Below are 17,378 nucleotides of genomic sequence, written 5' to 3' on the forward strand. Positions count from 1 at the left end.
CAGTCCTGCTCTCTAACTTACAAGCCAGCCTGCATAACTTTTAGATAGTCTAATTGCCAGAAAGGAGCTCTGGTGGCATAGTGGTGAAGTGCTCGGCTACTTACTAAAAGATTGGTTGTTTGATCCCATCAGCCACTGAGTGGGAGAAAGGTGTAGCAGTTAAGTTGGCTTCCATAAAGACTTTGTTGTTGTTGAGTGCCATTGAGTTGGTTCTGACTCATAGCGACCCTGTGAAGGGCTTCCAATAACAACTCGTGGGTTTGAATGGCTGACTTTGCGGTTTGCAGTCTAGCATTTATCCTACAGTGCCACACTTGGAGTCCCCATGAAGACTTACGGTCTTGAAAACCCTGTGGCACAATTTTACTGTCCAATTGTTGTTGTTGTTAAGTGCCATCGAGTTGGATCCGACCCATAGTGACCCTATACAGGGTTTCCGAGGAGCAACTGGTGGGCTTGAACCTCCAACCTTGCAATTCAAATGACTTTGCAGTCTGGAGCATTAACCCAGAGAGCCACACCAGGACTCCTGTAAATTGGAATCAACTTGATGGCAATGGCTTGAAATAGTTTTTGTTTTATTTTTCTTTATAGTGAATTTGATGTAACCTCCCTGTACTTTCCCTCTTTGGTTTTGTGAAGTGAATCTGATCCCTTGACCACCCAAAGCTTTCCAGTGTTTTGAGACAGCCTCTAGTAGCGCTCCTCAAGCTGTTTCCTTCCGGATCCAATATCTCCTGTTCCTTCTCTTGTTCCCAGTTGTCATTGTGGCCGGGCTTTTCATTATCCTGGTCACCTCGGTATAGTAGGGTTCTAGTTTTTCCAATTTCCTCTTCAAAAATATCCCTAAAATCAAACCAAAGAATGCAGTTGTAGTTTTAGAACAAGGAAGAGAATAAATTAACATATAAAGTCCAGATGAAGGGAAGAAAGTCTTTTTTCCCTTCATCTGGACTTTATAGATTAATGCAACCCAAGAAGATGGTTTAAAAAAATATTTGTGATGTAACGCTGTTGCCTCAAAATGTATAAACCTAACAGGAGGCTTTCACTATCTAGCCAATTTATAACCCCTGTGTGTTTCTGCTGCCTTTTGACTTTACCGCCCATAGGTTGGTGAGAAGTTCCGCGCCCGTTCTTTGAAGTTTCCTGGTTTGATCTCAGGTTGCACTATGGACTGGTTTAGTCGCTGGCCAAAGGAGGCTCTGGTGGCGGTAGCCTCCTATATCTTATCAGGCTATAATATTGTATGTTCTAGTGAAATTAAAAAGCAAGTTGTAGAAACCATGGGCCTCTTCCATGACATGGTTTCAGAGAACTGTGAGAATTATTTCCAAAGGTAAGTGACATCGCATAAACACCAGGGTTACACAGAGCCTCAAAATTCACTCTGAAGAGACATTAGATGTGGAGACTCAAAGATTTGTGCTGACCGAACACTGAGTCCCAGCTGCACTTAGATTTTTCTTGCTTTGATTTTATCTGGTGATTATGCACTGAAAAGATGATAAATCAACTAGATTTAAAAATTAACTAGTGTCCACACTTAAATACCTCTTCCCCCTCCAGGACTCAAAGCAGCAGATGCTTAATGAGTCACTTTATTTCCTTTGCTTAATTTTGTTTTGAAAATGACTTAACCAATTCATTAAAAATGGTTTAAAATTAGCTCTTATTTAAATGTATTATTCATTGTAATTAAAGAAGTACACAGTTTTAACATTTCTTTATTGCCTTATGTTAAGGGAACATTGAGTTTTTGTAGTTTTGCAGTTACTTAAGTCTTGATGTTTTCATGCCAAACAATGGTTGGAAAATACACTCACTAACAATCAGTGATGAGATGGTGCTCATTATCTGGAAAGCCAATGTTGACAGTTCCAAAGTTTACTGCCTCTACCCCCACACCCAAAGGAGCTCTGGTAGCATAGTGGTTACGAATCAGGCTGCAAGCCACAAGATCATCAGTTCGAAACTACCAGCTGTTCCACGGGAGAAAGATGAGGCTTTCTGCTCCTGTCATTTTTACAGCCTCGGAAACCCTATGCAGGGGCGCTTTGAGTCTGAACTGACTTCACGGCACAGAACAACAACAAACCCCCCACCCAAAGCATATGTGTCATACTTTTAAGCTGACAAATATAGATTAAGCTGGAGATGACATTGATCTCCAGGGCAGTGGGCTCTCCCCTTAAAGTTAATGGATGAACTTCACCCACAGACTCCTCTATCGGTGGGTACCAAAACCTCTTGAAAGAATATTTTTCTGCATAGAGACTCTAGGTAGCACTTTTATCAAAAGTTTGTCTATCCTTGACCATTTCCTTTTCTTAAAACCTCCTGGAGGATTCTAGATACTCTCTCAGTTCTCTCAGTAAATCAGTGTGTATTAATTTTTACTGTTGAGAAGACTGTATTTCTACCTAACTTGAATTTCTCTTGCTGATGGAATAAGTTTTTACCTTCATATAGCTACAGAAGCCTGCTTCTTTCTTTTCTTTTTAATATTGGCATGTTTTCTAAACATTTCATATCCTCTTAAATATCCGAGCTTTATTTGGAATGTGATATGTATATAACTCTGTAAGTATAATCATATATATGAGTATGCCCAAGTCCATAAGCAGGAGAAAGACGTGGCTTTCTGCTCCCATGAAGATTTAAAGTCTTGCAAATCCATACAGGGTCACTAGGAACAGAAACCAACTCAATGGCACTTAACAGCAAGATGTCCATAAAGCTTTAAGAAATTAAAAAATTTATTCAGAACTCCAAAATTGGGAAAAAAAAAAAAAAACATGTAAAAGATAAGGATAGCTTTATAGTATGTGAAGAGCTCTTCTTTCATCTGAGTTTCTTCTCTATAAAATTGTCTTTAAAACATCTATTTCTATGGTTAAATATAACTACTATAATCAAGCCCGTAGTAGATTAGAACGTTTGAATCAAGTGTGGCTATGTTTCCTGACTTGAAAACCCAGTGACTTGGGGAAAAGACTGGTTCCTGGTGTGGTGCTGTGGGTTAGTGTGCTGAATTGCAAAGTCGGCTTGAGCCACAAGGTTGGCGGTTCAAGCTCACCTGCTGCTCCTTGGAAATCTCATACAGGGTCGCTATCAGTCAAAACTGACTCAAGGGCACTTAACAACAACGACAACATCAGATGTATGAAGATGGATCACAGCAAAAATTAACATTTACAGAATACATTCACATATATTACCTTTAATACTCATAAAGTGGAGTCCTGGTGTGGCTCTGTGGGTTAATGTGCCAGACTGCAAAGCCGTTTGAACTGCAAGGTTGGTGGATCAAGGTCACCTATACAGGGCTGCTATGGGTCGGAATCGACTCAACGGTACTTCACAACAACAACAATACTCATAAAATCCTGTGAGGTGTAGGGCAGAAAATCTCCTAAATTTTCCAGATGAAGAAGTAGGAGCCCAGAGTGATGGTCAATCGAAGACCCTAAGCCCCACCAGACAGGGTCTTACTACTGTTTTCTAGCTCACAGCTATGTAAGCCAGTCACAATTCCTGCCCTTCTGATAAGAGAATCACTTTACAGTACTATACTAATTTTACAATAGGAAGAAAGACCATCTTTATTGAAATGGTTTATGGATACACCAATACAATAAACATAAAAAGAATATCTATTTTTTTAAACAGAAATTTTTTAAATAGAAAAATTCTTTCATCAAAACAAGTTTATATGTTGACACTTATGACTTAGCAAGAACAAATCTGTCCAAATCCAGATAGATAATGACAGATTTATGTAATATTATGGGAGGCTTCCATCAAAATAATAGGTCCTAGCTAAGTTCCAGGATTAGAGCCCTGGTGTGGCACTGTGGGCTAATGCGTCATACTACAGAGTCGTTTGAACTGCAAGGTCAGTGGTTCAAGCTCACCAGCTGCTCCTTGGAAGCCCTATACAGGGTCGCTATGGGTCAGGATTTACTTGATGGCACTTAACAACAACAACAGTTCCAGGAAAACTATGCACCCGGGTTGTAGTCTTTCACCATACTTATTCAATCTGTGTGCTGAGAAAATAATCCAAGAAGCTGGATTATATGAAGAAGAACATGGCATCAGGATTGGAGGAAGACTCATTAACAACCTGCAATAAGCAGATGATACAACCTTGCTTGCTGAAAGTGAAGCCGACTTAAAATCCTTACTGATGAGTATCAAAGACTACAGCCTTCATTATGGATTACACCATAATGTAATGAAAACAAAAATCTTCACAAGTGGACCAATAAACAACATAATGGTAAATGGAGAAAAGACTTAATTTGCTTGGATCCACCATCAACACTCATGGAAGCAGTAATCAAACGATGTATTGCATTAGGCAAATCTGCTACACAAGAACTCTTTGAAGTGTTCAAGAGCAAAGATACTAGTTTGAGGACTAAGGTGTGCCTGATCTAAGCCATGGTATTTTCATTAGCCTCATATTCATGTGAAAGTTGAACATTGAATAAGGAAGACCATAGAAGAGTTGATTGCGTTTGAGTTATGGTGTTGGTGAAGAATACTCAAAGTACCGTGGGTGACCAGAAGAACAAACAACAAAGGAAAATCTATGTTGGCAGAAGTACAGCCAGCATGCTCCTTAGAAGCCAGGTGGTGAGACTTACTCTCTCATACTTAGGACATGTTTTCAGGAGGGACTAGTTCCTAGAGAAGGACATTAGGCTTGATAAAGTGGAGGGTCACCATAAAAGAGGAAGACCTCCAACGAGATGGACTGACACAGTGGTTGCAGCAATGGTCTGAAATAACAATAGTGAGGATGGTGCAGGATTTGGACAGTGTTTCATTCTGTTGTGCATAAGGTCTGTTCCGTGTAAGCTATGAATCAGAACCAACTCAGACGCACCTAACAGCAACAACAGTTCCAAGGTAAAACCTTAAAAAGCAAAAATTCACTTATTGAAATTGAAGATGAAAACTTTTCATCTATAGATGAAAACAGTTATCCATGATGATAAAATATACAATGCTTGTTATCCATTTTTTTTTGAACAACTAATAGCGTTTTTATGTTTACTTTCAGATACCGCCGAAGAGCACATGTAACCCCAAAATCGTATCTCTCATTTATAAATGGTTATAAAAACATTTATACTGAAAAGGTGAAATACATTGATGAACAAGCTGAACGCATGAATATTGGTAAGAAGAACTCATTTTATGCTGGGAGTGTGTTTGATAGTAATCCTAATATTTGTTGGTGGATATTGTTCTGTTTGATCCCCCCAATACTAACTTTTATATTTAAGTCATTTTGAGGAATTTGGAAAGTGAGAAATCCAGTTAACTAATTATTTTGTGCTATAATATTGAAATGTGAAGCTCTTATAGCATAGTGGTTACAAGTTGGGCTGCTAATTTCAAGGTCAGCAGTTCGAAACTACCAGCCATTCTGCAGGTAAAAGGTGAGCTTTTTGTTTCTGTAAAGATTTACAGCCTCAGAACTCTATGCAGGGTCACTATGAGTTGGAACTGACTCCCCAGAACACCACCACCATAATACTGAAAATCACAGAGTCAGTTAAAAAAGTGGTAGCAGTTATTTTAATTTTTAGACCAAAAAAATAGCAAAAAAAAAAAGTTAACATGCTGTCTACCTCATTTACAATATAGTGCATCTACAATATAATTCAAAGACCAAAAAGGACAGTCAAAACCAGTTTACAAAGCCAAAGAGATCATACATTTGCCCAGGAAGTTTCCTTACTAAGATAATGTTATCCAATGCAGTGTTGTGATTTCCCCTTAAAAGCAGGTAGACAATATTCTTCAATCAGAGCTAACTACTATACCCTCTGTTGAAACTCTTAAGAAATATAGTCCGTATTGTTCCTCCTAAGACATCTATTCTTTAAAGCTTTTGTTCATAAGAATTATCTTATGCTTGTTACAGTACTTAATATGGTGCATATGTGTAAACTTCCTGATTATCATATGTTCTAAGGTCTTGATAAGCTGATGGAGGCAAGTGAATCAGTTGCTAAACTCTCTCAAGATCTTGCTGTGAAGGAGAAGGAGTTGGCAGTGGCTTCTGTAAAAGCAGATGAAGTGAGTTTGTATTTATTTTTTAACGAGTGATGATGAATGTTTTTCCATATTAAAAAGAAGCATTATTTTTACATGCTATTTTAAAAAACCCAACAAGTATGGACTTGCTGACTGATTGTGACTATGAGATATTCAAAGACCACTAAATATTTTTGTTTAATCTACACCAGGACATATCTAGAATATCTTCTTCTTGGTCTAAGCCTACACTTTCTTCTCTCACTGTCTCTGTTGCTCTCTCTCCTCTGTGTATGCAATGTTTTCTTGATTAGTGGTCCTGGTGTGGTGTTGTTGGATAAGCACTTGACCATAAGGTTGGTTTGAATCACAAGGTTGGAAGTTCAAACTCACCAGCTGCTCTACATAGAGTTGCTATGAGTCAGGACTGACCCAGTGGTACTTAACAACAGGGCCTATATTTGATCTTTTCTTTGCTCCAGGTTTAGGATGGACCAAGTCGTAAATTTGTTGTTGTTAAGTGCCTTTTAGTTAAGTGCCTCCAAGGAGCAGGTGGTGAATTTGAACCACCGACCTTGCAGTTCAAAGCGACTTTGCAGTCCAGTGCATATACTACAGCACCACACCAGGACTGTGACATAGGTCAAATAACTTTTTTTCCCTCTTATTATCCATATCCTTATAAATCTGATCTTTATTTATCTTTGGGGGTTGGAAGCATTCAATATAAACTTACAGATATGATGGCACCGGAAAACTACACACTGCGACATTGTATGTATGTAGTACATATTAGTAAAGATAAGATGGACTAACAAACAAGTAAGTGCTACTCCTTGCAACTAGACTATGCCGTAAGTTGGGAAATATTTGCATTTGGCAGTAGGATAAACACTGGACTGCAAACCACAAGGTTGGCAGTTCAGACCCACTAGCTGCTCCTGGGAAACCCAGTACAGGGTTGCTATGAGTTGGACTCAACTCAATGGCATCTAACAACAACAACATGCACCTCCCAAGGTGGGAAGATATGTGTTGCTCCTCAGCTGTTGCCCTTCTATCTCCAACCACTTGCCGATTCCACACTGACAGTCAGTTCAGAATAGATACACATGTAGATCATGACTCATCCTATCCTGGAGTGAGAACAATAACCCCAGGAAGGGACTTAGCCCAGTGCTGGCATAGGGCAAGCATCCAATACGCTGTTGGTAAGTGCCATCAAGTCGGTTCCAAATAGGCTTTCAAGGAGCAGCTGGTGAGTTTGAACTGCTGACCTTGCTATTAGCAGTCCAGTACTTACCCAGCAGCACAATTTAATCATTATTTTTATGCACTTAACTATGTTTTTTTAAAAAAAGTTTTTATTGTGAATTGAGTAATAGTTTATATGAGAGAACATCAGTGTACACCATTGTTTCATTTCAATGATAAAAATCTCCTCTGTGCATCATCATTCAACAATATTTGCTTCTATTTCCTCTAGGTTTTTTTTTGGGGGTGGGTATATACACAATAACACTCAGGAATATATAATCATTTAAACAACCAAAGGACATATTCTGCAAGCCTGCCTCCTGGCTGCCTGCTCTCAGTCCCTCTCTTTCCATGAGTCTAGAGTCCTCAGTTGCTCTCTTTCTCCATGTCCTCCTCTCTGCCTCCATCTCTGGTGTCACTGCTTCTCTGGATAGGGTCCTGCATTCCGCTCATGCTCTTCTCCTTTGATAGTCCTAGGGTCCTCTGCTTCTGGACTGTAAGAATAACTACTTCCCCTTACTATGTTTTTGACAGTATTTTGTCATGCTTACTTGACTTGTTTACTCCCCCTCCCCCATTTCATTTATTGGAAATGCCATTTTATGAAAGCTTGAAATTTTTATTTATCTACTCTAAGCTAAGAAAATAGAAGATTGCAAGGAACTGCTCCAAGGAATTGCATTAAAAAACCTGAAAACACTGACTGTTTAGATGGAGATGAAATGTGCACATATTCGTATTTTGTATTGACTATAAAACACTTAATAAAGATCTGTAAATGTTGCTTGGAGAAGGTTTCCATTTACTCTCATGTGTTTCCTCAATTTAATAGGTCTTAGCAGAAGTCACAGTAAGTGCTCAAGCTTCGGCCAAAGTGAAAAATGAAGTGCAAGAGGTAAAAGACAAAGCTCAAAAAATTGTGGATGAAATTGATACTGAGAAAGTAAAAGCTGAGACCAAACTCGAGGCAGCTAAACCTGCGCTGGAAGAGGCAGAAGCAGCCCTAAATGTGAGCAATGTGTTGTTGCCCATGCCAAGAACAGTTCTAGTGGGCCCCAGGTTTCCTGAAGTGAAATTAATGATGAAATTTTTATATTCAGAAAACAGCATTGGATTCCTTCATGTGATTTGTAATCTCTGAGTCTGAAAACAGATGTTTCCATGGATTTCTTTTTCTAACTTAAACAATTTTTTTGAAGTCTTTATTTCCCATAAACTTATTTTCATTGCATAAATCAGTCTTCCATAAGAACTGAGGAGCAAGGTTGGCAATTTAAACACTTAAAGGATAAGCATGCCGTCTCTGTTCCTCCAGCATCCCCTCCAGAGCATGCCACACCCAGTTCTTAAAATCCTCTTGCATTTTCCAACTGCTCTCAGGATAAAGGCATCCACAGCTACTTTGGAGGCAGGCAGATCTGTTTTTCCCTCTCAAGACCATCATTTCTTACATGTGTGATCGAGAGTAAACATACCTAGCTTTTTTGAGTCTTCATGGGAATTATAATTCCCCATTGACCCTTGTTGTTGTTGTTAAGTGTCCTCCAGTCAGTTCTGACTCACGGTGACCTTGTATGAGTTTCTCGTGCAGCAGCTGGTAGGTTTAAACTGCTAACTTTGAGGTTCACAGCCCAGTGCTTATCCTACAGCACCATACCAGGTGTCCTTAAGGATAAATATAACCTAAAATCCATGAATGCAATTTACTGGACACACAGAATGTGCTCAAGAAATACTAGTAGTGTTGCTGCTGACCCTTCTTCTGTCTACACCTTGAACATCATCTCTGGGCGTTGTACCCAGATATGTAGGCTTCTGGAAGGATCATGAGAACATGCCTTTCCCTCTGCCTTTTCTAATCTTTGTTGTTGAATAAATGTGAGTCGTTTTCAAGACTGGGCTCAACCCTCACCTTCTCCAGAGCATTTCCAGGGCTTTTTTCTGGACCCTCCTTTGCTTTTCCGTCACCCCTGTTATCATATTAGGTATCCTAATTTAAGCTATTTGTAAGATGTCTTCTCTTCAGGAGACTTGGGGTGGTGAGAAATGAATAGTAGCGATATTCTAAATTAGTTGGGAACAGCAGGGGTAAAAAACAAATACTAAAAACAAGCAAACAGAAATCCCAAAATAACAGTGAAAGAACCATTACGCAAAAATATTGGCGTTTAAACCTTTGAGGAAATAAAGCCAGAGATTGGGGAGACACTAAGTTGCAAAGTTTGCAATTTTAAGTATTTGTAAGTATTTTATTTCCATATCAATAGTACTGAGCAAAAAAAAATTACATTGATTCTGAACCCAAATGCAGACTATCAAACCAAATGATATTGCCACAGTCAGAAAACTTGCAAAACCCCCACACCTTATCATGAGGATTATGGACTGCGTGCTGTTACTATTTCAAAAGAAAATTGACATTGTTACTATGGATCCAGAAAAACCTTGTTGCAAGCCATCGTGGGGAGAGTCATTAAAAGTGAGTAGAATCTGCCTTTGTAAGCTTATGCGCTGCGTTTAGGTGTCCCAGACCAGGACAGTCAATACAGACTTGACAGGCTGACAGATGATAATTGATGACTATGAATTAAAGAGCTTATCGTAAACTGCATTTCCTCAGCTGTGAGTACAGAGAGATTTTACAACTGAATGCCTTCCTTTTATGGAGTCCGCCTAGAACTACTGGCTACTATTGACATAGTCTTGCTGTCAACCCAGGCCAGTGTAGAAAAGGTGGGGGTGGGGCTGTGCCATTTAGATGAATTCTCTGGACAGGAAATACGCATAAATTTTCTTCTTCATATTTTCATTATGGAAACCAGCAATAATTTGCCTAATTTGCCATTTACAGATTGAAGTTGACTACTGTCATGGGCTTGATTTATATGTTTAGGGCACATCAGTTGTTGCTTCAATTTGGAAGTGTGTACTAAATCTAAGGAAGAAAGTATTTATTTTCTGTCTAAAGCTACAAGTTGTGATGCTGTTTTTCAGTTGATGAGTGCAACAGGATTCCTGTTCAACCTTCAGCAGTTCCCCAAGGACACTATAAATGAAGAGACTGTTGAGTTACTACAGCCGTATTTTAATATGGATGACTACACTTTTGAAAGTGCCAAGAAAGTCTGTGGGAATGTGGCTGGTCTGCTGTCTTGGACACTTGCTATGGCGACGTTCTATGGTATCAATAGGGAAGTGTTGCCTCTCAAGGTAATATGTTTCCTTCTATTCTGCACAAACCATTGTTTTCTAAACAATCAATCACTCTTACTGCGATTAAAAATTGAACCATGATTTAGATTAATAATGGCAGATGTCCTCGATAACCAATTTTTTTCTTTTTCTGTGTGTCTTCTCACAGTTTCTCATTTCTTTGACATCCCTTATGCAGTTCTTTGCATCACAGACAAGTAACTGAAACCAGCTCTTGAACTTAAACAGGAGATTAGTTTATTGGAAATAATTATCAAGTTCATGTAAAAGAAAGCATTTCTTAAAATGATTTTTAAGACTAAGGAATTTTAAGATTAAGTTTTATTACTGTGTTCCAAACAAAATATATAAAGATAGATCAACTCCTGGGAATGTTTTCCATTTAAAATTTTTAGTGTTCTAGAATGGCAATCTTACATGCATCTGAAAATGAACAATCAAGCAAAAGTTGCTTATAAAAGAAATCAGAACGTTGTAGGCTTCCTACAACCATGAGTGCTGGAAGATCATAGAAAAACATGCAGAGTTTTGAGAGGGAAATTCTATGGTACAAGTAGTCAATAACAGGAATTCAGACTCTCCTTTATGAATGAGAAAGGCATTTTCAAGGACACAACTTAGGTATTGGGTGGTAAACACACACACACACACACACACACACACACACACCATCTGTATACTCAGTCAAGCTGTCCTTCATGTCTGAGGGAGCAGGAAGACATTCTCAGGGATGCAAAGATTCATAAAATATACCTCCAGATATCCATCAGTCCTAACTTGCCTCCTACCCTCTAAAGCTAAAAGAATGTAAAGTGGTTGCTTTGTGGAGTGAAAAATGGTGAGTAGCAAGGTGGAGGGCGGCTGGTTTTCATAATAATCTTTAGAGAAATGATTGCCTCTATAAACTCTGTGCATGTGTCAATTTAAGAAGAAATTTAAAATACATTAAAAATAAGATAATTTCAACAAAAGGAATGGATAGGAAACAACAGTAAATACACCCAAGTAAAAAGATATTGAGGGCGAATTATTACTAGCAATAAGAAAAAACCGGGGAGAAGAGTTCCTTTTTATTGATAAAAAATATGATACGAAGTGGAAATTTACTGTAATAATACTCCAAGCATTATTACAAGTAAAATAGTATTGTTTTATGAAGTAGATCCTATGCATATGCGAAGTGGAAATGAACAGATAGTATATTATAATTTCTGCCTGTGGCACACATTATTCATCTGTAGTAGATCCGGTAGGCATGTTATTGTTGCTAAGTATTGTTGCTAAGTAATCCATCCCCAGTCAGAATGAGACACTGCCCAGTCTGCCCCATCCTCACAATCATTGTTATGCTTGAGTGCATTTTGGCAACCATGGTATCAATCCATCTCATTGAAGGTCTTCTGTTTTGTGACTTGCTGTTTTACCAAGCATGATGTGCTTCTCCAGGGACTGGTCTCTCTTGACAACATGTCCAGAGTACATGAGAGGAAGTGCCATCTTCTAAGAGACATTCTGGATGTACTTTTTCCAAGAAGTACCTCTTCTTCATTCTTATTATTGCTATTGTTGTTCTTAAGTGCTGTTGAGTTGGTTTTGACTCAGCAATCCTGTACAAGGTTTCCGAGGAGTGGTTGGTGAGCTTCAACTGCTGACTTTGTGGTTATGGTTGTTGCTGTTGTTATGTGCCGTGGAGTCGGTTCTGACTCACAGTGACCCTGTACAGGGCTTCCGAGGCTGTAAATCTTTACGGGAGCAGAAAGCCAGTGGTTATGGTAGCCCATGGTATATTCGATATTCTTCGCTAACTCCATAATTCAAATGCATCAATGCTTTTGAAGTGATTGAAAATACCATGGCATCATGGATCCAGGAATACCTTAGTCCTCAAAGTGACATCTTTGCTCTTTAATATTTTGTTGTTATTGTTGTTAAGTGCTGTTGAGTTGGTTCTGACTCATAACGGCCCTGTGTAGGGTTTCCAAGGAGTAGCTTTTGAGTTTGAACCACCAACACCGACCTTGTAGTCCAGTGCTTTATCCTAAAGAGGTCGTTTGCAACTGATTTGCCCAACATGATACATCATTTAGTTTGCTTCCATGGCTGTTGATTGTGGATCCAAGTAAAATCAACTCCTTGATCACTTCAATCTTTTCTTTGTTTATTGCGATATTGTGAGGATTTATGTTTTCTTTGTGTTGAGGTGTAATCCATACTGAAGGTTGTGTTCTTTGATTTTCATCAGTAAATGCTTCAAGCCCTTGTACTTTTAGCAAGCAAGGTTTTGTCATCTGCATATTTCAGGTTGCTAATGAGCAGTCCTAATGTCATGTTTTTCAGAGAATTACTTCCTCAGCATACAGATTGAATAAGTATGGTGAAAGGATACAATCCTGATGCACACCTTTCCTGATTTCAAACCATTCAGTATCCCCTAGTACTGCTTTAATGACTGCCTCTTGGTCTTGATCTATGTACAAGTTCCTTATGCGCACATTGAAGTATTCTGGAATTCCAATTGTTTATAATGTTATCATAATTTTTTATGATCCACAGAATTGAATGCCTTTATGTAGTTAATAAAAAAGGTAAACATTTTTCTGGAATTCTCTGCTTTTAGCTAAGATCCATCTAAAGTCAGCAATGGTATGCCTTCTTCCATGTCCTCTTCTGAATCTGGCTTGAATTTCTGATAGCTCCATGTAGATATACTGCAGTAACTGTTTTTAAGTTTCAGAAAAATTTTACTTGCATGTGATATTAATGATACTGTTCAATAATTTTTGTATTCTGTTGCATCATCTTTCTTTGAAATGGGTAGATATGTGGATCTTTTATATCTTCCAAATATCTTGTATTAGACAAATGAGCAAATGTTGTTGTTGTTGTCAGGTGCCATTGAGTTGGAACCGACTCATAGCGACCCTATGCACAGCAGAACGAAACAATGTCCGATCCTGGGCCAACCCCACCACCGCTGCCATACTTGACACCATCAATGATGCCACCTGGCTGATCCATCTTGTTGGGAGTCTTCCTCTTTTTCTCTGACCCTCCATCTTACCCAGCTTCACATCCTTTTCCAGCGACTGCTCCCTCCTGACAATATGTCCAAAGTATGAGAGACGAAACTTAGCCATCCTGGCCTCCAAGGAGCACTCTGGCTGCACTTCAGAGTTGTATTTGTTTATTGAAACCTCTCAATTGGTACTGTGTCAGTTTCTGGAGCCTTGTTTTTTGCCACTACCTTTCTTACAGTTTGAACTTCTTATTTCATTACCACCTGACTTTGATCATATGCTACCTCCTGAAATGGTTGACTATCAACAGATCCTTTGTGAGGTTGACACAGGACAGACAGTGTTTCATTCTGTTTTGCATAGAGTCCCATTGAGTTGGTACCAACTTGATGGAACCTAACAAGAACAACAAAAAGGGCTAACCTAACAATGTACAAATTGGGTAGCTTATAAGAACAGAAATATATTGTCTGACAGTGTTTGAGGATAGGATTATGAAATCAACGTTGTTGTTGTTGAGTGCTGTCAAGTTGGTTCCAACCCATAGTGACCCTGTCTAGGGTTTCCGAGGAGCAGCTGGTGAGCTTGAACGGCCGACCTTGCAGTTTAAACCAACTTTGCATTCCACTGCATTAACCTATAGCACCACCACAACAACATCAACAAAAACAAAACAGAAATGTATTGTCTCACAGTTCTTGAGGCTAGAATTCTGAAATCAGGATAACGGCTTGGAATTCCTTGTGAGGGTTCTGGCAGAGAAACTCTATGGGTCTTTCTCCTAGTCCCTGATTATGGCCAGTGATTCTTGGTGTTCCTTAGCTTGTTGTTGTTAAGTGCCATTGAGTCGGTTCTGACTCATAGCAATCCTGTATTGGGTTTTCGAGGAGCAGGGTGAGGTTGAACTGCTGACCTTGCTGTTCAAACAACCCTTGCAGTCTAGCACATTAACCCACAGCACCACAGCAGGACTCTTCCTTGGCTTGTAGATCACTCTGATCTTTGCCTCCATCATCATATGGCTGTTTTCCCTGTGTCTCTTTGCAGCTCTTCTCTTTTATAAGATTAGGACCTACCCTACTCCATTATGACCCCATGTCAGTTGGTAATTGCTTTAAAGACCCTATTTCCAAACAAAGTCAAATTCACATGTACTAGATATAGCTATCTTGGGGGACACAAATCAATGCATAACAGGACCCTACATTTTCATTTTGAGCTGGGCCTAGAAAATTATGTAGACAGTTCTGAGTAGGTATAAATTAATAAATATATCAAAATTTTATATAATATTATTAAGGTTGAGTAGTTATATTGAACTTTCTTCAGTATAAGCAAAGAATATGATATTATTTCAAGTAGCCAAGAAACTTTTATAAAAATACATCATATAAAAACCTAAAAGAAAACAGTGTCTAAATAGTCGAAACCAAAAATTGTGGTGCCTTATGCTTTGATTATAATGCAATACAATTAGAAAGTGTACTTAAAAAAAAAAAAAAAGCCAGCTACGTCTATTGAGAAAGTGATGAAAAGAATTTCGTTTCCAAAACTTTGGGGATGTGGCCAAAACAGTATATACTTGTAAGCACAAATACATATAAAATTTAAGGAGAATGAAATAGAGACAAGAAAAGGACATAAATGAATAACTAAATGTAAGAGATGGTGCTTTGTAAAAACAAAACACTAGAGACTTGCTCCTAAAGATCGAACCAAGAAGAAAACATTAAAAACAAATGAGAATAGAAAGATTCTCCATATAATACATATAGCCACAGATGTATAGATTTAGATCATTAAAATCTACTTAAATATATGTAAATACATTAGGAAATAAAAATAAAAGTGTTCAGGGAAAAGGTCCTAAATTCAAATAAATACTGAGAAAAAAATGAGATAGTTATCAAAGAATTACCCCAGAAGGCTCTTGCCCTAGATTACTGATGAATTATTATAAATTTATAAGAAAGAGGGCATTATTGTGCTATAGGGCTTAAAAAGAAATGAAAACTATTATTCTAGTAGCTTTACTTCACAGTCTTTACTTCGGAAATTAGGTGTGGTTGTAGTTATTAGGTGCCATCTAAGTTGGTTCTGACTCGTGTACAACAGAATGAAACACTGCCTGGTCCTGTGCCTTCCTCACAATTTCCTCATGTTTGAGCCCATTGCTGATGCCACTGTGTCAATCCATCTTGTTGGAGGTCTTCCTCTTTTTTGCTGACCCTCTAACTTTACCAAGTGTGATGGCTTCTCCAGGGACTGATCCCTCCTGATAACATGTCTGGAGTATGAGAGAGGAAGTATTTCCATCCTAACTTCTAAGGAGCTGTCTGACTATATTTCCAACACATATTTTTTTTGTTCTTCTCGCAGTCCATGGCACTTTCAATATTCTCCTCCAACACCATAACGCAAATGCATCGATTCTTCTATGGTCTTCCTTATTCATTGCCCAACTTTCACATGCATATGAGGCTATTGTAAATACCATGGTTTGGGACACACATACGTTAGTCCTCCGACTAACATCTTTGCTCTTGAAAACTTTATAAAGAGGTCTTGTGCAGCAGATTTGCCCAATGCACGATGTCATTTGATATCTTGACTGCTGCTTCCGTAAGTGTAGATTGTGGTTCCAAGCAAAGTGAAATGTTTGAAACCAGGTACTGGGTGGTAAGCACACACATACACACATACCACATACCCAACAGTATTTATCACAGCATAATTTATAATAATAAAAAATGGGGAGGGGGGAGAAATGTCTAAAAGTAGGGGAAAAGTTAAATAAAGTATGAGATATCTAAGGCATGGAATATCATGAAGTCATTAAACTAATTAATGCTCATGGAAAAACATTAGATATGGTAAAATAAATGAATACATCAAGTTCAGAAAAGAAACTGTCAGCTAACTAAAAAAAAAAGTCCAAAGATTATTATTGAGACATTTATATACTATCACAAGGCATTTTTTTTTTCTCCTTACATATATTACTGTGTTTTCCATCATGTTTTGTATGTTGGATATTTAATCCATTTCATTAAAAAAACAAACACATAAAAAAAAGTGAGTAGAATATCTCAAATATCCTCTGCGTCTCTGGCTGAAAACAATGAGACAGGCGTCTTACAAAGTATCATCTAATGCAAAAATCAAATCGTTTTATGCTATTACTTGCCAGTTAAAATCACATGAATGTTTTGCAGAGTAAATTCAGTTCTACGCTCACTACCTCTTTATCTTTGAAGGCTAACTTGGCCAAACAGGAGGGCCGTTTAGCAGTTGCTAATGCTGAACTGGGGAAGGCGCAGGCATTGCTGGATGAGAAGCAAGCCGAGTTGGATAAAGTACAAGCAAAATTTGATGCAGCAATGAATGAGAAAATGGTGAGATGAAATGTATAAAATCCCCAGAGTGATGTAATAAACTTTCACAGAAGTACATGTGTTATATTTAGAAACTAGACAAATGTTTATGTTGAAAAAACATCATTTATGAGTGCCATTATGCACTGGCTGTAACTACCTATTTTGAATCTTTGGCATGCCAAAAGGCTTTTTGTGTTTTTAATATTTATATATCTGCAAAAGTAAGCTGTGATATAATATAAAGATGGCTGGTTTTAGAGTTTTAAAACTGGGTTTGACACCCAGCTCAGCTACTTACTAATTGTGTAATTCAGAGCAAGTGATTCAACTTCATCTGTAAAATGGGGATACTACTTGTGGGATAAAGTTGTTGTTGTTGTTGTTAAGTGCCATCGAGTCGGGTCCGACCCATAGCGACCCTGTATAGGGTTTCCAAGGGTGTAAATCTTTACGGGAG

General features: G+C 38.3%; 1 protein-coding gene across 2 annotated transcripts in view; it reads left to right on the forward strand.

Moving 5' to 3' along the window:
• The window catches only part of DNAH8 (dynein, axonemal, heavy chain 8), a 391,134-nt gene that overhangs the window by 225,778 nt on the left and 147,978 nt on the right, over nt 1-17,378 (forward strand). For both annotated transcript variants that reach the window (XM_006860428.1, XM_006860427.1), the window contains 7 exons: nt 1,113-1,339; nt 5,075-5,193; nt 5,996-6,099; nt 8,147-8,323; nt 9,626-9,793; nt 10,309-10,524; nt 16,802-16,939. In XM_006860428.1, the coding sequence (XP_006860490.1) occupies nt 1,113-1,339; nt 5,075-5,193; nt 5,996-6,099; nt 8,147-8,323; nt 9,626-9,793; nt 10,309-10,524; nt 16,802-16,939 (1,149 nt within the window). The remainder of the gene's footprint in view (nt 1-1,112; nt 1,340-5,074; nt 5,194-5,995; nt 6,100-8,146; nt 8,324-9,625; nt 9,794-10,308; nt 10,525-16,801; nt 16,940-17,378) is intronic.

Source organism: Chrysochloris asiatica, unplaced genomic scaffold, assembly GCF_000296735.1.
Source record: "Chrysochloris asiatica unplaced genomic scaffold, ChrAsi1.0 scaffold00038, whole genome shotgun sequence".
Classification (NCBI taxonomy): domain Eukaryota; kingdom Metazoa; phylum Chordata; class Mammalia; order Afrosoricida; family Chrysochloridae; genus Chrysochloris; species Chrysochloris asiatica.